The sequence below is a fragment of the Melozone crissalis genome, unplaced genomic scaffold, assembly GCF_028551555.1.
Source record: "Melozone crissalis strain CALT ecotype California unplaced genomic scaffold, PUWL_Pcris_2 ptg000086l_1, whole genome shotgun sequence".
Taxonomy (NCBI): Eukaryota; Metazoa; Chordata; class Aves; order Passeriformes; family Passerellidae; genus Melozone; species Melozone crissalis.
Window position 1 is genome coordinate 2,570,021 of NW_026535863.1, and position 24,557 is coordinate 2,594,577.

A 24,557-nucleotide genomic window follows, 5' to 3' on the forward strand; every position below is an offset into this window, starting at 1 on the left:
AGGGTCTTAGGGGTCCTGAGGAGCTCTGATGATCCAGGGGAGCCTCAGGCTGGTCTGGGTTTGGGATAATCATGGACTGAGATGGGTGCTGGAAAAGGGGGTCTCCATATTCTCGGCTGAAATGTGTGTGGGGAGTCTCAGGGGGCATCGGGGGTGCCAGCAGGGAGGGATGTGGGTGCTGGGGGCTGTTGAGAGGTACCAGGGTGGTTGGGGATCCTGAGGAATGTTGGTGGCCCTGGGGCTGGCGTGGGTGTTGGGGGTTTTTGGGGGTCCTAGGACAGTGTTGGTGGTCCCAGGCGGTGTTGGGGGTCCTGAGGGATGTTTGTGGCACTGCAAGGCCCTGAGGCTGGCGCAGGTGTTGGGGGGTCCTGGGGGTTTTTGGGAGTCCCAGGACAGTGTGTTGGTGGTCTCAGGGTGGTGTTGGGGGATCCTGAGGGGTGTTTGGGACAGCAGAGGGACAGGTGTTGATGGGGTCCTGGGGAATGTTGAGGCTTTGGGCTGAGCAGGGTGTTTGGAGTCCTGCACAGTGTTGGGGGACCCAGGCTGGCCCGGCCCCGGGTGGTGAGGGGGTCCTGGGCAGGGCTGGGTTCCCTGGGCGGTGTTGGGAGTCCCAGGGAGTGTTTGTGTTCCTCGGACCGTGTTCCCTGAGGGATGTGGCCGACCCGGGCGGTGTTGGGTCCCCGGGAAATGTGGTGGTCCCCGGACAATGTGGGGGTTCCCCGGCCAATGTGGCGGTCCGGGGCAGTGTTTGTTCCCCGGGAAATGTGGGGGTTCCCCGGGGCGGCCTTGGTTCCCTGGGCAGTGCGGCGTCCCCAGGCAGTGCTGGGGTTCTCCGGACGGTGTTCTCTGGGCGGTGTGGCGGTCCCCGGGCAGTGTCGGTTCCCCTGGGCAGTGTTGGTTTCCCGGGCAATGTAGGAGATCCCTGGGTGGTGTTGATTCCCCGGGCGGTGTTGGTTCCCCGGGCACTGTCGGAGATCCCCAGGCACTGTCGGAGATCCCCTGGCGGTGTCGGTTCCCCGGTCAATGCGGCGGTCCCTGGGCAGTGCTGGATTTCCGGGCAGTGTTGGTTCCCCGGGTAATGTGGCGGTCCCTGGGCAGTGTTGGTTCCCCGGGCAGTGTTGGTTCCCCGGTCAATGCGGCGGTCCCTGGGCAGTGCTGGATTTCCGGGCAGTGTTGGTTCCCCGGGTAATGTGGCGGTCCCTGGGCAGTGTTGGTTCCCCGGGCAGTGTTGGTTCCCCGGTCAATGCGGCGGTCCCTGGGCAGTGCCGGTTTCCCGGGCAGTGTTAGCTCCCCGGGTAACGCGGTGATCCCCGGGCAGCATGCAGGCCCCGGGCCGTGCCGGAAGCCGGAAGCGGGGCGAGGCCGTGCCCGCCCCGCCGCGGGAGGAGCCGGGGCCGGGGCCGGAGCCGGAGCGGAGCGGGGCGGGCGGGGCCGCAGCCGGAGCGGGAGGAGCCGCCGGGCGGGACGCGAGCGGGGTGAGGCCGCGGGCACGGGCGGGGGTCGCGGGGGGCCCGGATTGCGGCCTCTGACCGCGGGCTGGGCCGGGGGGATCCCCGGCTTGGGGAGGCCGGGGTGGGGGGTGTCCTGCTTAGTTTACTGATTTATTTTTAAGAATAGCCCCTGGCTAGGGCTCCTCTGCCTCAGAAGAACACGGGCGAGGCCGTGGGGCTGTGGCCAGGTCAGGATCCTTCCGGAGCGGTTTCAGAGCAGGGCTGGGACCTGATCCCCTGGCAGGGCGAGAGAGGCGGCATCAAGCAGATGGGAATATATTTTTATATCTAAATCTATATATATGTACATCACTGTAGGTTCACCCGCAAGGCAAGCGAGCTTTCCCTTTTAAAGACTCCTCCAGCACCGTTTCTGTCTAAATATTTACCTTGTAAAGCCTTGGACTAACCACGCTGGGGTCTGTGGGCAGAGCTGGGTGCTGGGGTGCAAACCCTGCCAGCCAAGTGCCATCACTGTTTCTGTTCCTGGAGAGAGCTGCTGATTCCTCCCGGGGTGCTGGAGTTCATAAAAAACCAGAATAACATATGGGTTCCTCCTTCAAAGGCCTCTCTCTAAGGGGTTTGCAAGGGATGAGCCCTGCTCAGTGTGTGTGATGGCAATGAGGGTACAGTAGCCTGTTGTTATTATTTTGTAGGGATAGGAAGGGAAATAATGGGTTGCTATTTGTTTTTTCAGGCCTCATCTGTTCTCCCAGCAATGTGGGAGCATAATGCCTTATTTCCTAGCTGGAGGATTGAGTTACTCTTGAATTTGTCAAGGAGCTGGATTGGGTTTTCAGTGCCTGTGATTTACAGGGGCTGTCTACAAAGGTGTTTGCTCAGAGTGGAATGTAAATGGAGAGGAGTGGGAGCTGGGATGTATCTCAGTGTTGTATTTTAGCAGGATTTTTGTGTTGTTTGGAAAAGGGGAAACCACAGTGTTTGACAGCATTTCTGTGGGGATGTTTGTTATAAGTGGTTCCAGGCAGAGGCTGCAAGCAGGAGAAGCTTGTTGAATCTGCTGGAATTCTGGGACAGCTTCAGAGGGGAAAGCTTTGGCACTCAGGAGCCAGAGGACACCAGATAATCTTTCAGACCACTTAGCACAGCACTTACAGTGTCCAGGCAACTGGAGTAACCAGAAAAGCTGGAGAGGGGGGGGAAAAAAGGCCTTTAATATCCTGCAGATGTGCTGGCTCCTGCTTGTTCCATGAATTAGGGTATTGCATGAATGAAAAAGTTAGTAAAGCTTGTTTTTATTGTCACGTGCATGGCAGGTGCTTTACAGATGAGAAAAAAAAAGTTCTTGTCTTGGAGAGGTTAATATGAGATATTATAGACCCAACCTGCTTTGCTTGCCCATGGGGCTGCTCAGGTGACAAGATCTGGGACAAATATTTGCGTGGAATGCAGGGAATGCTGGTAGAAGAGGGCCAGGAGCTAATTAACCTGGTAATGCAGTGCAGTATGTTCTCAGAGTTGGGTTTTAATTTGGCATTTTTACCTTTTTGGTGTTTCTGTGGCTGTGGCTAGAAATTTGACACTGATGTTAATATAACATCTGACATTAACTGCTGGAGTTGAATGCTTAGGCAGCTGCTGAAACAAATCAGGGTTATTTTTCAGCCAGATAATTTTCCTGATCTGATGCTCCATGTGACCACATAAACAAGTGTGAAAGGGCAGAACAGATCTTGTGGGGAGAAGAGCAACCACTGAAGCTGTGAAATGTGGGGATTTTTGAAAATACATCCCAGTGTTGCACTAAAAAGAAGATATTAACATCCCCCTTGCTTGAGTTGTGACTTGTAGGTGGTTTAGGGGGAGAGCTGTCAGCCAGCTCTTTAAAGGCAAACCAGAGTTCAAATATGAGCCTTATCATGTCTGTAGTTCTGTCCATACATAGAGCTGTGGCTGATTTGTGCCGTGGGAGCAGCCAGGACAAATGACAGCTGAGCAAATCTGAGTTGAGGTGGTTTGTTACTCAGGGCTGGTCAGTGTGTGCTCAGGTGAGCAGAACCCTGTCAATAATTGCAGTTCTCACAGGGCAGGGACAGAATTTGGGGAGCAAAGTGGTGAATTGGGTGAAATGGATTCATGAGTTGGTTCCTGGGGCTAGGAAGCTGTAAAACAAAATGGGGACAGGGGTGTGATTTCAGTTTTCAGCTGTGATTATTGTGTTTTTTATGTGATGATCCTCAGGCTGTGCTCTCAGGGCAGAGCATTGCTCAACTCTCCCCCAGCTGGCCCAGTTTGATCAGGTTAGTGTTACCCACATCAGAAACGAGAGGCAAAGCAAAACTCTGCAGATTCTGCCTTTCCCCCAGGCGGTGCCAGTGCTTTCTCCCAGATAATGAGAAAAGTTTTTACAGCGTGATTCTCACATTGGCATCTTGTACCTTGTCCAGCAATTTCTTTACATCTTTTCTTGAGCCCATCAGCTGCTCTCAAAGAGGCCTTTGTGGCAGAGTGGTAGAGGAATATACTTTTTTTTTTATTTGTTTTTTTGCAACTTAACGTTGATCTCTCATGGGTGTGTTCTTATATAAGTGAGAAATAATTTGCTGTCAAATGCCATTTTGTCACCCAGCACAGTGCAGTTCTTGCTGGGATATTTAGTTCTGTGGCATCTCTGACCTGCAGGCAAGCTTGCAGAGGAAGGTGGGGGCTTTGCTGCCTGCAGGGCAGCTGCTCTCACGTCGCTCTTACTCAATAATCGGTTGGCTTTGACATTAGGTTGCGAAAATTTAAACAAATTGTAATCTGCCGAACTTTGCCCGACGCTTTCTGCTTGTTTCTCTGTCCTGTCCCGGTGCTGACGGGGGATTTAATGAAAACAAATCCGGGTTAAAATAAGCCACTGAAATCGTAGCACGGGAGGGCTTAGCAGGGCTGCTGTGTGTGGTGATCAGCTTTGCATTGTTGGCTTTTGTACTCGGTGAGCAATTGCTTTATGGGACGGATTCATTTGGAGGAGATGAATAAATGGAGTTTCATGGATTGCTGGGAAGCTTTGTTCATTTACATAAGCTGCGAATCTCGGCCGGTTCTGCCCTTGTCAGGGAATTTCACGGCTTCTTTGAGTCAGTGGGAGATCCTGAAGCAGCAGAGGCTGTTAGGAGTGCAGCTCAGTGTTGTGCTGTTGGTTGGGAGCAGGTTTGCTCCAGAGGATCCTTCCTTCTTTCCTGGGCACTGCCACATTCCTGGCATGGCTGTGCTGTTGGGTTGTGTGGCTGCAGGTGATTTCTGTTAACACACCCCATCTCTCCTCAGGGATTTCTCCTCAGAGGCCATGGAGCTTTCAGCCAACGAGCTCAGCATCTATGACAAGCTCTCAGAGACCATTGATCTGGTGAGGCAGACTGGCCACCAGTGTGGCATGTCAGAAAAAGCCATTGAGAAGTTCATCAAGCAGCTCTTGGAAAGAAACGAACCCCAGAGGGGCCCCCCACGGTACCCTGTCTTAGTGGCTCTCTACAAGGTAAGATGACTTTTGTGCATGAACACAGCATTTGATGGTGTGTTTTTATTTCCCTGAGCTTTTTATTTCCCATTGCATTTTCTTGATGAATTTTCCACTGTGAAGTGTAGCTTCCTTCCTTCATGCCTTGAGCTGCTTTGAGGACGGCTGCCCAAGTTTTGGAATTGCTCATATGTGCTGTAAATTTACATTGTCCACATCTTCCTTTCCCATAAATTATTAAATAATGGGATTTGGATTGATTTTTCAGATTAAGATTCTCAGTGTTGGCATCCTGAATGGAGATGTGAGGAAGGAAAGAGATTCTTGAAGTTCAGGGTTGAGTCCTGAAGTGAGCATGGCTCTGTTTCTGACCCTGTCACAAACTTCTACATGTCTTTATTCTCCTTCTGGTCTATGAAATAAAGCTATTATCATCATGCTTGATGATAGAAAAGTGTTTTAAAAACTTTAACTAAAAGATTCTGTAAAAACTTTTGCAAAGTGAGTGAAAGGATGCTGTTGTTAGGTAGGTTTGAGACCATTCAATCCCAGATTGATTTGGTTTGGAAGAAATCTTGAAGATCATCCAGTTCCAAGTCCCTTCCATGGGCAGGACGCCTTCCACTGGACCAGATGTTTGCTTCAAGTCTAAAAATCTTCCCACTGACATAATATTCAGTAATACTTTAGTGTCATCTCTACAAATCCATTGCAATGGATTTTATTTGGAAAAAAAATTCAAGCTCTCTTCCTCGTGCCCTATAAAAAGCTGTAAAATGAGGCAGGAGAACAGGAAACTGCAAATTTGAACTTTCAGCTTCTGTTCTTGTTTTTGCTGTTGATTCAGTTTGACTTTGGCCAGGGGGAGAAATGCGTCATGTCATCTCTTTAAGGCTTATTTGGGATTCTGGTATGGAGGAGGGAGCTGGTGCCAACTCTGCCAAAGTATTTCGAGGCTTGACGGATGTTTGCAAAAGCCACAGGGCTTTCCTTGTGTAAGAGGCATGGCAGGAGTGCAAGCTTTTATTTGATTAGGTAGGGAAAAGGAACTATCTGTAGATAATCCTGATTGATCTCATGCTGGATTATTTGCAGTGCTAAAATACAGGAACAGAGCTGTTTGTGTGGCTTGGGTTTGGAGGCTGCTTAATTTCATCCGTGGACAGCCCTAATAATAAAACTGGCTGACAACTCTGTGCACATAAATAGCATTGCAGCTGAACGAGGAGACACAGCAAAAATAAGGAATGTTCATGGTGTGCTGCACAGCCACAGCCCTTTGATAGCAGCAGAAGGTGTGTCCTGGTGTGAGGACACCTCAGCTCCTTGCAGTGTGATTAACTCTGTGCCTGTTTTCCCTTGCAGGGACTGCTCACCCTGGGCCTGGTGTTGCTGACTGTTTACTTGGTGATCCAGCCCTACAACCCTCTGCCACCTGAAGCACCACTCTCCAGAGCCCAGGCCTGGGGCTCCCTCGTCGGGCACATCCGCCTGCTGTCCCTGCCCATTGCCAAGAAGTACATGTTGGAGAGTAAGGAAATGTTTTCCCTGCTAGAACATAAGCCTGGCAAGAAATACCAACTTAAATACCAGCCACGAGAGTCACTCGAATGTCTCCAGGGTGCCACAAATGTGTTGCTGGCTTGGCATCATGGTTTTCTCTTTTCCTACCACTGAACTTAAAAATAGCAGCCTGAGTTCTAGCTTCACTGGGACTGAAGCATATTTTATCTCTAACTTGATAATTTTCTTCTTGCACATTCTCTTTTCCTTGCTTTTAACACCTCGGGTCTTTCTTCCACAAGAGTTCCCTTTTCTCTAGAAATCTTTGCACTTCTGAGAACCAGAACTGAGATAGCTCTGCTAGGGAAATGTCACCTTTTCTTGTTTTTTTTCTGAGTAAGGCAAAACCAGTTTCTCAACCAGATCTTGATATCTGTGAGCAAAGTGTAAAAACCTCAACTTGTGGCCTGGTTTAAGGAAAAGGAATTTTTGCCAAGTGGCATATTGTGAAAGGCCTGGGGGATTGAGTGCTGTCATGTTTATGTGACATTAAGGGCAATGTGTGTGTGGGAGGAAGTCAGATAAGGGTTCCCTGTGAGGTGATCCCATCACAGGAGAGCAACATCCGAGATTTTCCTAGAATGGCACAATAGAAATGGAAAAGTTTGGCTATTTCTCATTCTTGGTTAATCATTTCACTTAGCCTGGCAGGTGGGTGCAAGCCTGGGCTCTGCCTCTGCTGGAACACAAAGACTGTCAGTGATGATAAAGCTGTGAATTATTTTGAGCAGGGATGTGGCACACTGTAAAAACAAACTCCTGTAGCCGTGCCCTTGTCATGTTTATATTTAGCCTGGGCACCTCATTGTGTTGGAGATGTCTGTGTTGGCTCTGACCTTCCTGCCAGAGCTAAAAAGGGCTCCCTGAAATGCCAGCACCATTCTGCATTCTCTCCCTCCCTCTTGCTGACATGGGATTTCTGTTGATTCCAATTTGTATGGGTGGGACAGGGTATCCCCCATTGTTCCTGTTATTCCTCATGATTTGGGATATTCTGGGAGTGAAAAACAAAGGTGAGAAGATGGCTCTGATAAGCACTTGACATTAGGAGCCTGCTTATCTGCTTCATTCCAGCTTTTCCATGGGTGAACACCCCCTGCTCCTGTATTGAGGTGGAATCCAATGGGAATTTTAATGCTCATTTCACTTTTTACAAAGGCCTGGAGTGACAGGACAAGGGGAAATTAGCTAAATATGAAGGCAGGTTGGATGTTAGGAAGAAATTCTTCCCTGTGAGGGTGGGGAGGCCCTGGCACAGGCTGCTCAGAGAAGCTGTGGCTGCCTCATCTCTGGAAGCTTTCAAGGCCAGGTTGGACAGGGCTTGGAGTCACCTGGTTCAGTGGAAGGTGTCCCTGCCCATGGCACAGGGTGAAGCAAGGTGAATTTTAAGGTCCCTTCCAACCCAAACCATTCTGTGGTTCTGTTGTGTTTGTTCAATCAGATTTTGTCCAGAAAGTTGACAGGTTCTTCCTTCAGCTACCACAGGGTCCCTTTGGATGAGAAGAGCCCAGGGAGGTTCCTTGGCACAGCTAAAGTTTGTAGGACAAGAGCTGCCTAAAACCATGAGGATCTCCTTGTCAAGATAAATAAGAGCAGGAGCAGTTCTGGCCTACCTTTGGAAAAATCAGCTGAATGATGAGATGGGGAAACATCCAGAGGAACAAGGGAAAAGGGAAGGATGGAGTGTTGTTATTTAAATGCACATAAAATTCCTCATTTCTCTGAGTCCTGTAAGTCTTCAGAAGTGATGAGCAATAGGATGGGCGGCAATCCAGTTCTGGGGAAAAGAGGAGAGGGGAGAGGCAGTTCCTGCTCTGTTTTGCACAGAATTAGGTTGTGGTGGAAGCCACAGCATGTCCCAATTAACAGATTGACTTGGGGTTGGCTGGAGTGACTTTGATCCTGGACAAGACCCTGGCTATTTAAATGGGAGAGTGCAGCACCCAGGCTGAACCTTGGCTGGGTTCCTGTGGGAATCCCTCATGTCCTGGCTTCCCAGCAGGCAGCTGCAGCCACTGACACTGTCCCAGTGACACTGGTGTCACCATCACAGCTTGCTGCCCAGAGGACACTGGTGAAGCCATCCAGCAGGGATCTGGAAAAAGGAGTTCCATGGCTTGGGGCTGAGTGCTCCCCCAAGCCCTTTCAGCCTTACTTTTTTGTTTGTTGTATTATTTTGCCCCTAATTTTGGCCTTGTGGTCTGCTGAAGGGAAGGGGTAAAGCTGAATTTTGTGTCTTCTTTGTTGATGAGAGTTTAAGTCCAGGAGGTCTTGCAGGCAGGTCTGGTGTTCTCTGATCACAGAATGCCAGAATAGTTTGGGTTGGGAGGGACCTTTGCAGATCACCCAGTCCAACCCCACTGCCAAGGCAGGGTCACCTGGAACAGGTGGGTTTGGGATGGGTACAGATGGGGGGACATGACCTCCCTGGCAGCTGTCCCAGTGCTCTGCCACCCTCCATGGAAAGCAGTTCTTCCTCAGGTTGAGGTGGAATTTCCTGTGTTTTACTTTGTGGCTAAAACATGTTGTTGGGCACCATGGAGAAGTCTGGCACATCCTCTTGGCATCCCTTGGAGATATTTATATGCCTTAATGAGATCCCCTCTGAGTCTCTGTCTCTGGAAGGGAGATGTTTGCACTGTGCCTGAGCAGCAGAGAAAACCACTAATGAAGGGACTCAACGTACAGACTCTTCCTTTCCCAATCTGGGTTCTGGGAAGAAAATTCTGAGGGGGCTGAGGATGGAGCTTGGAGCTTTCTGTGCTTGGGCACCAGTTCAAAGCCAGCTTGGGCTGTTCCTGTTGGAAACCACCTGTTGTCAGCTGGAGGCTGTGCTGGCACACGTTACCCTGCCATGGGCACGGGTGGTCTGGCTCCTTCCTCTGTGCCTGGGCAGGCAGGGCCAGCCTGGGCTGTGCTGTGCCCCCTGAGCTTTGGGGAGCTTTCCTGTTGAGGTTGTGTTCCTGTTGAGGTTCTTGAGGTTCTGTTCCTGTTGAGGTTGGAGGCTGCTCTGCTGGGAGGTGTGGGCTGAGCAGCCAGGTTTGTGTTGCAGAACAAGGGCAGCTCAGTTGTTGGGTTTCCCCTGGGAGCCAAGAGCTCCAGTCAGAGTCATGGTGAGGCTTTGGGAGGTGCAGAGGTGCAGGATGTGCTCTGCCCTCCCTCCTGCTGATGATGACCTGCCCTCCCTCCTCGTGCCTTCCTTGTGGGTGACAAGGGCTGTCTGTCTGTCAGTGGCTGTGGGTGGACCTTTGAGCAGCCGAGGTGAGGAGCAGCATCCACAAAACTCTCTTGCATTGTTTATAGGATTGAGTCCAAAGTAAATTTCCTTTTTGCCTGTCTCTGTGCTCTCTTTCTTGCTGACTTTTTTTCCCCAAATCGATTCCCATATTAAACCTTATGTTCCCACCCTTTGTTCCTTGATAGCTGACTCTTAGACCCTTGGGTCTGTGCCTCTCTTCCAGCTGTTTTCCCAGGGCAAGATCCCTGTGGTTGGGGAAAAGCTCTCTGGAAATGTGGTTTGCATTTGCTCTTCCTGAGCTGGTGTTTATGCAAGCCCTGTTGCTGGGTCACATTGGCTGCTCTTGGCACATCATTCCTTCATTTCTAACCCCAGAGAGGTTCTAAATGGCTCTGGGCTGTCAGACCTCTGGGTCTACCTGCTGTAAAGAACACTGTATTTTGATGGGTTAACTCACAGCTATCTAATGCTATTCCAGGAAAATGTAGGGCCTGTGCATTGTGGATTAATTTCTCACACAGGCTGGGATGGAGTTTGTGTGGAGTTGTTGTTTAAATGCACATAAAATCCTTCATGTCTCTGTGAGTCCTGTAAGTCTTCAGAAGTGATGAGCAATAGGGTGGGCAGCAATCCAGATCTGGGGAAAAGAGGAGAGGGGAGATTCCCTCTGTGTTTCAGTTCTCTGGTGCAAAATAGGGGTACAAGTGCTCCTCTCTCCCAGCATTTGGAAGCATTAGGAATACATGAGCTATCAAAGTGTGCAGTAAAGCCAAATGAAAAAAGGGGCTTTTCTATTATTTTAACAGAAATTTTAAAACCACACTGGTGATCACTCTACCTTATTTTTCTTTCCTTCACAACTGTGTCATCCCTATAGCTTTGTTAATATCTAAATATGATTTTTGATGTCAGCTGGTTGGTAACTGCTCCCTGTCAGCCATGCAATGATGTGATGAGCAGAGCATTAAGCTGCTCTCACATTAACTCACATGTCTGCCCATGGTAAGTTCAGTCCTTGCAGCTCAAAAACCTCAGCAGAGCACATCTGTCAGTGGGGAACAGGCTGTGACCCAATGTGACAATTTGCACGTTGTACTGGTAGCAGGGATTGTAATGACCTCGAAGAAAATCCAGTTTTTCTTTTAATAATGACACTTGGTCCTGGGCACACTCATCCTGCACAGTCCAGAATCAGCTGGGTCAGTAAATGCTCAGCACACCTAAAATGAGACAAAAGCACACATGGATCTCAGTGCTGGAAAAGAGCTCCTGTGCAACTTATCCCCAGCTTGGAGGAGAAGTGTTAAATTCCTCTTTTTGCCTAGACCAGTAGGGCTAAAATCATGTTTACAGCTTTATGTGTAATTATTGTAGAGAAAGGAGCCCAGCTGGAGGAGCAGTGTTTAGCAACACCTTGTAAATGGCCTGTCAGTGTGTTACTAAAGCCTGCTGGGTGCCAGAGCTATTTGTGGGGATGGGTCACAGCAGGCTGGGTTACTGGGGGAGGGCAGCAGCTGGTTACTGGGAGAGGGCAGCAGCCTCTGCCTCTTGGCTGGCCCACCTTGGGTTTAGCTGGAGGCTTGCCTTGGCACTTGGCCAGCCCCTGTCTCTTCCCTGATCTTAACCCTTTGCAGGCAAAACACTTTTCCCTATGCTTCTCTCACTCCAGCCTTGGAGAGTTTTAATCCTTGGCACTGATTTGTGCAAAAGGGGAGCATCCAGCATGCCTGCCTTGCATGGAGACTTGCTGCTTCTTGAGAGCACCCTGGGCACCCAGGGGTTCATCCAGCCTTTCCCTGTGAGCTGGGCACACAGATATTCATCCAGCAGCACCCGGGGGTTCATCCAGCCTTTCCCTGTGAGCTGAGCACTCAGGTGTTCATCCAGCCTTTCCCCATGAGCTGGGCACCCAGATATTCATCCAGCCTTTTCCTGGGCACCCAGATATTCATCCAGCCTTTCCCTGTGAGCTGGGCACCCAAATATTCATCCAGCTTTTCCCTGTGAGCTGAGCACCCAGGGGTTCATCCAGCTTTTCCCTGTGAGCTGAGCACCCAGGGGTTCATCCAGCCTTTCCCCATGGGCTGAGCACCCAGATATTCATCCAGCCTTTTCCTGAGCACCCAGGGGTTCATCCAGCCTTTCCCTGTGAGCTGAGCACCCAGATATTCATCCAGCCCTAACTGTGAGCTGAGAACCCAAGTGTTCATCCAGCCTTTTCCCATGCACTTTGCAGCCCATGCTCTGTCTGACCCATTCCTTAGCCCAAGGAGTGTGGGCCTGCTCAGAATAAAGGGTTGAGCAATAAGGCTGCTTGGGAGGTAAGGCAGGATCTGATTTCTAACTTGTTTCCTCTCCTCTTGCTCTCAAAGGATGTTATTTTTTTTTCCTCAGCAGAGCTGAGCTGGTTTTTACTCTTGTTTTTCATGCACCCGCTTTGGGGGCTGAAGCATTTGGAGGTGGTTGTGGGTCACAGCATGTGCAGGGCTGCCTCCCGTCACTGCACAGCTGCCAGTTTATCTGATCTTTTGTGTGTGTAAACAACCCTTTTATGATATAACCTGAAAGCAACCAGCAGACATGTGTTGGCTCGTTCAAAGGGGAAAGAAAACGGCTGACTTTGCAGGGCAGGGTGGTGCCAAGCTCTTCATACTCTGTTACTTTGGCCTTGGTTCAGCCAGTGAGCTGTTTATTTGGGTTTGCTGGCAGTAAACTAACCCCAAACCATTGTGGTGCTGTGGAACACAAATACTCTTCCTTTTATTTCTATATTGTGAAGTCTCCAAAATTTCTTGTTTCCTCATTTGCAGAGTGAATCCTTACTTTGGATTTGCTTCTCTGGGATCAGCATTTGCCATAGGTGGCCTCTTGCAGAGGCATTTAGCAGCCTGGCAGAGCTCTCTGTGCACTTGTGACACAGACATGTCAAACCTTGTACAGGCTGAGGCCACCATCAGGCAGGTGACAGCAGCTGGGAGGGATTTGTTTCCCAAGCTGTTCTCTGAGGCAGATTGCTCGTGCAGCACAAGCTGTCACTGGGGCAGGTAACCAGAGGTGCAGCTGGACTTTGGATGCTTTCCTGACAGCTTGGCCCCTGCTTTTCATTCTTGACACTGGTAGGTGCAGATTTCTGCTGGAAATAATGCTCTCTTGCCCCAGTGGACTGTGAATTCCTCTTGGGCTCAGCTCAGCAGACTTGATTTCACAATGTCTGGTTGGATCAAAATCATTTTCATGCTTTGCTCGGGGTTGACTAATGATCCCTGTGCTGGTGGAGCAGCCGTTACCCATTAGTGAGATGAACGAGTAGTTCTTCAAGCTGTTGACTTCTACTCAGAACAACAATAAAGGGGTTCTTGGTGGGCTTTTTTGTAGTTGTTATTTTGTTCCTTGCTGTTCCTAAAAATGCTGTGAACCAAACTGGGAGGTGCTTTCTTCTCGTGGCATAAATATATTTGGTATAACCAGAGCTACAATAAAAGTTCAATATGAGGGAGGGGTGAGGATCTGCTGCTGAACAGGGACACTCTTTGTAGTATACATTTAAAGCCCCACTGTGATGCAGTCCTTAATCAGGACTTGCAGGCTGTAATTAATAATCCTTGTTTCCTGCCTGACTTACTTAAGAGCCCATCAGTTTAGCCTGACTTTGACATGACATTATAAATGATCAAATTAATTTTTAGCCTAGTGAAGAACTTGCAGCAAGATGGAAACGTTGCTTGTGCAACAAAGTGCTCCAAATGCCTCTCCCAAACTGTGCCACTGGTAACTACAGAGCTTGGAATTCCTAGATCTGTAAAGTAAGAATGATGGGATTTAGCTGTGTAAATGTTGTGATCATGAATTGATGCCTAAATTGTTTCACTATCCCAAGTTATTCTAAGCCCCTTCAAGCCTGGTCTTGAATACTTCCAGAGATGGGGTAGCCACAGCTTCTCTGGGCAGCCTGTGCCAGGGCCTCCTCACCCTCCTAGGGAAGAATTTCTTTCCAGCATCCCATCTATCCCTGCCCTCTGGCAGTGGAAGCCATTCCCCCTCATCCTGACCTTGTCCCAGATCCCTCTCCAGCTCTCTGGGATCTCCTTTAGGCACTGGAAGGGGATCCAAGGTCTCCCCAGAGCCTTTTCCTCTCCAGATGAACAACTCCAGCTCTCCCAGCCTGGCTCCAGAGCAGAGGGGCTGCAGCCCTCAGAGCATTTCTGTGGCTTCCTTGGGACTCACTCCAGCAGCTCCACATCCTTCTTGTTTTGGGGTCCCAGAGTGGAGGCAGCTCTGCAGGTGGGGTCTCACCTGAGCAGGGCAGAGGGGCAGAATCCCCTTTTAATGAAACAGCCGGGTTTGTACAATGGAATTACAAGAAAGGATAGGGAAATGACTGGGGAATATTCAGTGCACAGCCATTCTTAGGAGCCCTGAGTTCATCCAATGCTGGAGGCTTTGTGTTTTGAACACTTTGTTAGGGTCAGGAGCAACCCTTGGCTCTGTATCCTGCAGGAACAAAATGCTTGCTGAAGTTCCTTGAATATTCCAAGGATTTCATTCTATGTTTGCTTGAATATTCCAAGGATTGGCCCTGGTGAAGTATCTGGTAGGTCTGGGGAATAGCCTCATCCTCAGAAAGTGGGATCTGGGATTTGGAACCAGCCTTTGCAGGCTGTGGAGCTGCTCAGTACCTCAGCCAATCCTCTGGGGAGCTTCCTGTCAGTGCCTGTGGGTGATGGCAGCAGCAGCCCCTGCAGACACAACACCTGGGGGGCTGTGAAGTCCTGGGGGGTCTCCCTGGGACCAGACTTGCCTGTGCACACTTGGCAGGTGCTTTCCTGGTGGAGATTGCTTCAGCCTTGCAGCCCTGAGTGCTGGGAAGCAAAGCAGTGTGGTGGGGAGCCAGCAAACTGCCTCAGCACCTGCAGTGCTGCAAGCGGGAGGTTTTTGTGTTTTGAACACTTTGTTAGGGTCAGGAGCAGCCCTAGGCTCTGCACCCTGCAGGAACAAAAGTTCCCCCTGCCAGAGGCTTCCCTTTGAGCCTTCTGCAGTGGCAGATTGATCCTGCACCCTCTGTAGGGTCCCTGAAGAGAGCAGGGCTTGCTGAGATCCTGCTCTCACATCCATGTGGGCACGTTTCCATCAGTTCATTTGCTTTGCTGCAATGGGCAGAAGCAGGGCCAGGTCTTCTCAGAAGCCTTGAGTTTACAATCTGATCATCCACACCCAGCATCTCTGGGGCTGTGCACACACACCCCTCTCCAGTGCTGTGGGCAGCCAAAAATTTGGGAGATCCTCTGTGAAAACAGCCAAGAAGGGCGGGGTGCTCATTTTAAATTGAGGGTGACTTGAAAATTATTTTTCTGCATAGTGGAAAGTAGAGTCATAAACTCCTTGTAGTATTAATCATAGATGTGTTTTGAGGGAAGATTGTTATCTTTTGGTCTGTGCTGTGTTAGCAGCTGAAAATCCCAGGCCTGGCTCTGCTAGGAGCTGTCCTGACACAGGAGAGAAGGCAGCTCTTGTTCTGGAGAAATAATAACACATAAAAGGAAATATGAGGTGGTTATGGCCGATGGGGAGCTGAAGTTCTGTTGAACAAACCAAAGGCTACCCCTCAAAAAGGGGTGAGAAAGCAGAGAGAAGTTGGCCACACTTCTGTCCTGTAATGGATAGCTGGATGTGTCACTGCTCCAGCTGCTCTCCTGCACTCCAGATCCTCAGGGAGAATTGCCCACGCCCAGAACTTCACTGTGTGGATGGGAGTGGATGGGACCATGGTGTGAGGGCTGTGCTGGGATGAAAAGAGCATCCTCCATTTGCATCCCTGAGCAGTGTGTGTGTGTGCACAGACAGCGCTCAGCCTCCACCGAGCCATCCCCAGGGTGTCTGGGCAGGCAGGGTGATAATGTAAAAGGAATGCAGGGAGGGTAAGGAGACAAAATCAGCATCCTGGGTAAAATCCTGCCCTGGTCCCCAGTGGCACTTGGCTCCTGTGTGCTCCATCTCTCCTCCCACCCTCCCTGGGAAGGGCAGGCTCTGCCCGTACTTGTCATGCCAGTCACACACATGCTGGTGCACAGACTAACACCCTCCACAATAAATCTAAAAGATTAATTACTAGGGGGAAAAAAAAAATCCCACAACCCCACTTGCAGCATTTGAAATGCATCTCAGCCAGTGCTGTGCTCTGGTTATTCATGGGGAAAAGAAATCACCTCCTGAATCGAGCAATTGAGAATGCAAATATCCCAGGCTGGCTCAAAAGAGGAATCAAGCTCCGTACTGTCAAGCTGATTAGCATCCTGTTCCGTGGGGTACTGCCCTGAGCCCAGAGGGAAAATTTGGGGACAACTGTGCTTAATGCTTAGGGATGAGGTTTCTGAGTTTTGCCCAGAGAGAAATTACAGCCTTGCTACGCCCCATCTGATGACAGACCATAGAGATGTTTTCGTGTTCTCTTCACAGCGACTGCCCTTTCTCTGGTGAGATCTTTCAGCCTTTTGTTTCCTGTCACTGACCAGCTGTTTTTTGTGAGTTGAGTTTTTTTGTTGTTGTAAAACCAAAGCTTTCCACAGGCCATGGAACAAAGATTTTCTTTTTTCTCTTGTGAGCAGGGAGGGAAAGTACATTGGAGCAGTTTCTCATGGGACTGGGACTTCTGCTTGCAAGAAGGATTTTACACTTTGTTTTGCCTTTTTTCCCCTTCCCCTGAAAGCAGTATAGATGCCTCTTCCAGAAAGACTAGGAATTATATCCTGATCCCTTTCAGTCCATATCCCAGCAGTAGGGTGGGAAATGCAGCATTTGGGAGTTGGAAATACTCAGCAAGAAAGAAGCAAAATGAATCCCAGTCTGCTCCTTGTTGTTATGTCCAAATGAACATAAATCCTCTGCAGCATTCCTCGTGGCCCATTGCAGATGTCAGAGGGGAAAACAAAACAAGAATTTCCCTATGAAGTGTTGTTCATCCTTTCTTAGCCCTGTGCAGGAGTGTGAGTGTGGCTGGAAATTGCAGTGGCAGTGACAAGCAGCTTGTGCATGGTCTTTTTGCCTCAAAAAGCTGCTGTGCATCTTTGATTTTTTTCAGCCAGACTTCTCTCTTCTTTCTCCCTTTGCCATCCCCTCCGTTTTTTCAAGCTTGCCTGTAGCAATGTCCAGGAGATTTCGGGGCTGTTTTGACATGTGCTGGCAGGGTGGGCCTGCTGGTGAGGACAGATCTCTGAATATTTCATGTGAGATGTGTCCCAGGCCTTGGGTTTTTCCTGACCCACCCTGTCAGATCAGGCCTGGGATGGGTTTGCTGCCACTGCCCAAGTTAAGCATCTCCTGTTGGATTAAGGCTGCAGAACCAGGGCTGTCACTGCCATAAAATCTGTGTTTGAAGTGGAATTTCCATTAAGCTCTCCCATTTCTCACAGCCTGCTGCTGTATCTCCAAAGAATAAATTTGTGTTAGGGGTATTCAGAGTTGATATCAGGGAAGGGTTGTTCCTCCAGAGGATGCTGGGCACTGAACAGGCTCCCCAGGCAATGGGCACAGCCCTGAGGCTGCTGGAGCTCCAGGAGTGCTTGGACAACACTCTGAGACACAGGGTGGGAGTTTGGGATGTCTCTGTCAGGGCCAGGAGTTGGAATTTGATCTTTGTGTGGTTCTGCAAATTAGAGGCACACCCTTTCAGAGTGGTGCCTGCTCTGCACATCCTTTACATAGAAATCCAGAGGGTGTTCAGCATTGTCCTGCTCATTCCCTGCTGCAACAAGTCTCTTCTCTTAATATTTATTGGTTTTTTTGGGAGAGCTGTTAATTGGAAGAGGGAGGTGGGATATAGGCATCAAGTTGTGTTTTCATGTAAAAATAAAATTTTGGAAGATGTAAACATATGCAGTGTTCACTGTAGGCCAGTTCAGCTGATTGTGGTGTAACAACAAGTTCTGGAATTTAAAATGAGTGTGGCTGTGGTCCAGGGGTTGCTCGTGCTGGGACTTTTCTCCCAATTTCATCTTCAAGTCAATGCATGGGATGAATGAAAATAGCAGCAACATGTCTTGGTGAAATTTGACATTTCCCAGCATCTTCTGCACATCAGAGATTGGGCAACCATTGCCAGGGACAAATTTCTAAATTAACACAGTGGTAAAGGGGAGGGTGATAATTTCAGGTATGTCCTAGCAGGGTTCATGACACCAGTGGCAGCCATGTGGGAGTTGCTCTTTCCACCCTGGATCTTTTTTTGTTTTACTGGGTTACCTCCTTGATAACACCTTTGGGTTGCTCGTTTGCTTATGGAGTTGTTTCAGTTTAATTACACTACAGATGATGGTTGCCATCCCTCTGTTGCTCATGGAAGGGTAGCTGAGCCTGTGTGCCTCATGTACAGAGAAATGGAATTTCCATGAGCTCTCTATTGCTCACAACCTTCAGCTCTATCTCCAAAATGTGCTGGAAACATTCCCTGCTGGTGAAGCTGCTTCTTTTTGAGTTACAGCCATCAGAAACTATAAGAAATCTCAGTGTTTCATGTTAGGGATAATGAGTTTGTAATTGAATTTGTCTCCTTTCCATTCCATTTTTGGTTTTACTAAAGAGGTTTCCCTTGTTTTTTCCCCAGAATGCCAGGACTGGTGGGCAGCAGGTTGCAGACAGAACACTTCTGCACTCCCTGCAAACTGCACAGTCTGTTCTGCTGTGAAAAGCCTTCACATAGTGACAGACTTCAGAGAGCTATCAGAAAAGCTCCAGAGGCATCAGCCTTTTCTCATCAAGGTAATGCAGGGATTGGTGAGCTGGGTGATGAGTCCAAACTCTTGAACAGCACAAGCCCAAAACCCCTGCCCAGTATTTTCACCCATGAGCTCAAACTGCTCATTCAGGACATGGTTAAGAAGATATTTCACTCCTGTAAAGATGTGGGAGGAAAGAGCTCCCTGCATTGTTCCTCTGACTAATGATCATTGTGTTTGAGCACTTAGCAATCCATGTGGCTGTTGCTCTTGGATGTTTTTTAGTGGGAGGAAAATGGGAGCAGGGGGCAACCCTGTGGGCACAGCTTTTATCTCTGTTTCATGTTCTTTAAGACAGGGCAGCACCTCTCCTATGAAGAACTGAAGCATTTTCAGTCCCAGGATCCAGAACTGGCAGAGGTTATAATAGAAGAAAATTCAGCTGAATTATGGAGCTGCCCATTTTTCTTTCCCTGGTGAGTCAGACAAACCATGTGATGGATGGATGGATGGATGGATGGATGGACGGACAGACACATCCTTTCTGTAGGGGTGCTCAGGCTCTGCCTGTGTGAGCCAAGTTGCAGTTTAACTGGAGGGAAGGTGTACAGGAGTGGGTTTCAGCCTGCTTCTGCTTGCTGCCACTGATTTGTTCTGAGGATGAGACTTATGCACTAAAAATGGAGAGTTGGTGCTTGGTCTCCAGCTATTGCTCCTCTTATAAGATAAAATTATCCCAAGGACTGTTCTTCAGGCTGTAAATCATCTGGGCTGTGATCTGATCACCTGAGGCAGCTGGTTCACATTTCTATCACCTCTGTCTGCTCAGTGGAAATCCTCCACCACTGGTGCTGACTGAGAAGAGATGCTATGACTTCTGCAAACACTGAGAAGTAATGGAAAGTCAAAGAATCCTGCAGTTTGTGTTTGGTCTTGTGCAGAAATACAGCCAACTCTCATCCTGCCCCTTTATCCAAAAGCTCTTTGCCAAAGCCTTTAATGTGAACAAGACATGTGAGTATCTCAGAGTTCTCTGAGGTCTCAGAGCCAGCACTGGTAGAGGGATGGTCAGGGTACAGAAGAATTAATCAGTTAGACAGGGATGTAAAGATAACAAGCCCCACCTGGCCTTTTCCAGTTACATTTCCTGGTCTGGAGAATAACCTTGGATCCCCCCTGCCTCACAGTGTGGGTTCAGTTATGGTTGTGTATGATGCCACCTCTCTGCATCTTTTGTAATTGATGGATCTGATTAATGACTTGGATCATTTTAAAGGAAAAGGAGAGGGAAATGAAGTTCAGGTATCCATAAGGATCTGTTTGCTCCATCTTTACATGGTCCTGGTGCAGGAGCCCAGAAGAGAGTGGGGAGGAGCAGATTTAGAGGCTGAGGTTGAATCTTGCTCCTGACTCCCAGAGCTAGTCTGTCATGCTGTTTATCAAGCATGAACGTTTGTCAATAATTTTATCTGAAAAGTAGCTTTTAAATGCAAACATTATCATTGTATGATGATTCTTTAATATGGGCTGGTTTGTTTAGGAACAAGTCTGTGAATAGATCCCGGATTCTTCAGGAATTTTTCCCTGCTTCCTCTTTGCTGTCCTTCCCCAAGACACTGTCCCTGGAGAGCTGCTTCCTCATCCGCCACCCAGACTTGGGGAATAAGGTGAGAAGTTAATTCCAAAGGCATTCTCTTCTGTCCATGAGTTGTCTCCCAGCAGCTCTGAGTTTTTGTGGGATTTGCAGGGCATTTTTAGCCGATTCAGTCCTGAAAAGGAGCTTTTGGGGTGTCTCAGTTCTCCATCCCTGTGTAAAGTAGCATCTCAAGGTGGTTGTGCTTCCCAGCACCTCTGTCCAGTTTGGGACAGGAGATGTGCCCTGTTGGGGCAGGAGGTGTGCCCTGTGCCCATCTCCCTTGGAGCTGGAAATGTCACAGAAACACAGGGACTTTAAGGATCACCTTGTTCCAACACCCCTTGCCTGCTCCATTCATGTGTCTGGCCTTGCTCTACAGCTGGGTGAGATCTCTCTGAGCACAGTTGGGCAGAATTGTTTTAAGAGCTGCATTTTAGGAGCTGTTCTGGCAGTGTGTCTCACTCATTCTGACACTTCACTGGCCTGATCTCCTCCTGTGTGTTTTCCTGAGCTGTGGGGATGTGCAGGCCCTGCCTTGCCTTGGAGCAGAGGAGAACCCTTGCATGCAGCTGACCTCAGCTAAAATTCTGTGCTCCACTGGTAACTGGTGGAGCAGCAAACTTGTTTGTTCTGTTTCACCTGCCTGCAGGGCAGTGGCTGTCCCTGCTTTGGGCAGACAGAGTCAAGGAAAGCTTTTGAAATCCTCTCCTCTTGTCCTAGAGCTACAGCCTGCACAGCCTCTTTGCTGTTGGGAGTGGGCAGCTCACCCTGACTGTGTCACCTCTGGACACGTGCAGAGGACACTGTGAGGTGTTCAAGGTGGAGCTGGAAGCTGGAGATTTGGGTGAGTACCAGAGCTGTGGCTTGCAGGGGCTGGGAGTGGAATCAGGAGATTGCTTCCAGCTGGGTCTTTTCTGTCTGACACCTGGGATGGTGGTTTGTGCCATTGTCACCTCCAGACTGGTGTGTGCCTGCTTGTCACAGCACAGGGAGTGATCCTGAGTGAGTTTGTGGCCTGGAACTGCAACACTGGTGATGCTCCAAGCTGAGCAGTGTGGGTGCACAATGGGTGTTACAAACCCAGTGCCCACTGAGGGAATTGTCTTTCCAAAGAGCTCCAGCATGAGCACATCCCTTTGTGGAAATGGGAGCGCTCATTAAGGATGGGCTCATCTAACAGAGCCTCTCCATTGCCTCTTCCCAAGGTTATGCCAGCACAGATCACTGGACAATGAGCTTCATGGCCAGAGGGACAGAGCCAGCTGTGATTTGTGATGGAGCTGCCAGCTAAGGATGCTGGGGTGGGAAAACAGAGCTGTTCCCAGGACAAGACGACTTTCAGCTTTGAAGCCAAGGCAGCGTCTTGAGAGAAGCGAGCCGGGGCAACTGGGGCAGGCAGCTTTGCCACCCTGCATGTTTACAGTGTTTAAAAAGGACTATTTTCCTGACCCTTGAGGTAATCCTTTGCCTTTCCTCAAATGTATTTTGGGAGAAGCTCAAGCTATTTATGACCCTCCCTGTCCCCTCAGGTAAGCCCTGGGTTTGCAGCAAAGGGGTTTTTTTTCCAGGAGCAGCAGATGGATTTCTCAGGATGAGATTCACCTTATGTTCTTTGTGGATTATGGCACTTCTGAAACTTCCTGGGGGGTTTGGGAGTGGATGGGGTGTGTGACATTTCTGTGTACATTCCTCCTGAGGAGGAAGCTTTGAGCCTGTGTTGTCAGGCCAGTTCTATAAAGGGAATGAATTGGTGATGTGTCCCAGCTCTGCCTCACGTCTGCAGCTGTGTGAGCCCTGCAGAGCTGACCTTGGCTCCTGCTCCCTGCCTGGGGAGAGCCTTGAGCCTGAGGGCAGAAACTCTCACCCACTTCATCCTTCTTGTACCAAAAGAATCCCTTTGGGCCTCTCTGTGTTGTGTTCACCCTTCTGCAGCTCTCTGTCAGCAGGTTGTGTGAGTGAGTCAAATGGTAATTGTGCTTTTCTTCACCTCCACTTCCTTTCCTGCAAAAACACCGACACACATCTCAGAGGTGCTGGCAGTGGAGGAGTTCTGGATGGAGCTGGGGCTGGGAGAGAGCAGCTCTGTCCAGCTTTCACCTCAGACACCAAGGGCTGCCCAGCCATTCTCAGCTGCTCCTTGTTTTTGGAGGCACTGCCTGCGTTCCCAGCCCTCGGTACCTCTGGGAGCACCTGAAACCTCCCTCTTCCCTGGCATATTTTTGCATTGACTCCTTCCAGACCTGGAACTCTGTCTTCAGAATGAACATTGGTTTTTCCTGGGTCCTTTCCAAGCTGCCTTTGCGTGTTTCCTGCTGCTGGAGCAGCGCTGTCTCCAGTGCCCTGAGAGAGGCTCGGGTTCGGGCTTTGCAGACTGCGGATGCTCCGGTCCCTTCCAAGTCTGATCCTTTGGGTCTGATCCCACTGCTGAAGATCATTTACAGATGTGTCAGGCTGAACTCACAGGCCAGGGCTGGAGTTCAGGACATACTCTCTCACACTTGTTCATATGGAGTTGGGAGGGGTTTTGGTTGACAACGAGTTAACTCTGTACTCAGGAGCAAGAGCCTTTTTCTCTGTAAATATTTTAGGTACATGTAAAATGACAGATTGGGAAAATGTCTGTCCAGCCTTTGTTTTTGAGGAGAATGGGAGCAAGCATTGTGCTAATCTGATTGGGAGTTGATAAAAGCTGCCAAGTGGGATGACCACTTCTGGCTCCTGTACAAGAATAAGGCAGAGGACAGTTCCTGCTCCAAAGAATTCAGTCTGAGGCCTTGACACTACAAACATTTCTATGCATAACCCTTGTTTTTCTCCTGTCAAAACAATGAGAACAAGCCCAGCACCTGTGTCAGTCTGTGCATGGCCCTTGGTGCTGGACACACACCAGATCTAGTAGAACCAAAATGGGAGAGAGAGTCTGGCTCTCTCAGGATAGAAAAGGACTGATATAATTTGTTACCAAGTATTAAAGGGAATTGGACTAATAGAACTTCCATTAGTGTTCTCACTGCTTGGAGTGTATTTCACACTCATGACACTACATTCAATCTTGTACATGCCAAGACACACACACACACCACCCCTCTCCCTCCTCTTAAAGCCTGGGTCTTAGTTAATGGAAATTTGGGAGTTTAGTGATGGCAGAATTAGGGCCTCATTAGTGACTGTTGCTATTTACACTTTGGCAGCTTCTCAAATCAAATTCAAAGGCTGACCAGGTTACTTCACCTCTTACTGCTTTTGTATCTGACCCATTTTTGTAAAGCATTTGCTCAAAGATGCTGCTGGAGCCATTCTTGCTGAGATTGCGGCGGTTTGGTGACACTGTCACTGCTAAGTGTCCTTGACTGTAACTTGTAAAAGAGCTGCGGAGACAATTCCCAAGTGTCTGTGAAATGCCTGGAGTTTGAGAGCCACACTTAAGCCATTGTGGCTGTCTGGCTCTTTCAGGAAGAAGCAGAGAAAATGGATCTATTTACAGTTGTTGTTTGGACTGGGGGGAGGAAGGGGCAGGTTTTTAGCAGAAATGTTCTCACGTAGTACTTCTCCCTTCCTCGAAGAGTTGCAGCTGGTTGGACAGGAGCTGGTGAGTCTGGCCTGTTTGCAGAGCAGCCTTCCAAGTGCACTTTATGGGCTCTGCATAAGTTTCCAGCTCTGTCTCAGATACATTGCATATGTCCCAGCCTCGCTCCCTTCGGAGCTTACATCATTTGTTTTTAAGCTCTCCGGTATATTTTCTCTTCCTCTTCCAAAGGCTGTAAGGAATTAGCTGCTAAACTAAAACAGGAGGGCAGTTCTCCTGCTGATAAAGAGTCAATTTTGGCCCAAGTGCAGAGCCCCAGTCTGCAGCACAGCTTCCAGAGCAGCTCCTGTCTCCAGCTGCCAGAGGAGTGGTGCTCCCACCTTCCACATCCCAGGGCAGACAAGGAGCCACGGTGGGAAAACCAAAGGTGAGGCCACAATGGCAGAACTGGGATGGCCAAAGGGAGGTTTTGATACCTGGTTGTCTTCCACATCCAGAGCTGCAGCTTCCCAGAGTCCCTGGAAAGGCTGCAGGACTTCCCTGGGGAGGCTGGTGGTCCTGGTGGCCTGCTGAGGTGGAACAGGGCTGTTCCTGCAGCTGTTGAGGTTTCACAGCCATGATCACATGAGTCACAAAGGGGGTGTCCCACCATGGTCTCCCTCACCTCAGCTCCCCTTTTGCACTCTCTGTGCTGGTTTGGACAATCTCCCACTCTGCCCAGCTCACACAAGTCCCCAGTTAAAACAATTTAAAATCCCTTTGTGTGCTTCAGAGCTCATTGCCTGTGAGCTGGGAGATGGATTCCTCCTCACCCCACATCCCAAAGGCTGCAAAGCTGCTCTGAAATCACCCCAGAAATCGGTACTACCCACGAGCCCAGAGGAGGGGGCACCTCTGCCCTTGCCAGGCTGGAAGGACAGGCTGTCCCCATCA

The 24,557-nt window shown here is 49.4% G+C and overlaps 1 protein-coding gene across 1 annotated transcript; it reads left to right on the top strand.

Annotated features, from left to right (window-relative positions):
- Window positions 1-1,439: 1,439 nt before the first annotated feature.
- Window positions 1,440-23,776, top strand: CUNH6orf89 (chromosome unknown C6orf89 homolog). Its single transcript, XM_054290793.1, has 8 exons — window positions 1,440-1,475; window positions 4,764-4,971; window positions 6,319-6,484; window positions 18,351-18,505; window positions 18,817-18,938; window positions 20,003-20,129; window positions 20,819-20,942; window positions 21,304-23,776. The coding sequence occupies exons 2-8, from the start codon at window positions 4,783-4,785 to the stop codon at window positions 21,387-21,389; spliced, it is 969 nt and encodes a 322-aa protein (XP_054146768.1). The 5' UTR covers window positions 1,440-1,475; window positions 4,764-4,782; the 3' UTR covers window positions 21,390-23,776.
- The last annotated feature ends 781 nt before the right edge of the window (window positions 23,777-24,557 follow it).

Bases quoted from the DNA above. Each gene is read 5' to 3' on its own strand.
- CUNH6orf89 (XM_054290793.1), top strand. From the start codon at position 4,783: ATGGAGCTTTCAGCCAACGAGCTCAGCATCTATGACAAGCTCTCAGAG. The intron at 4,972-6,318 runs GTAAGATGACTT...TTTCCCTTGCAG, and splicing joins TCTTAGTGGCTCTCTACAAG to GGACTGCTCACCCTGGGCCT. The intron at 6,485-18,350 runs GTAAGGAAATGT...TTTTTTCCCCAG, and splicing joins CAAGAAGTACATGTTGGAGA to AATGCCAGGACTGGTGGGCA.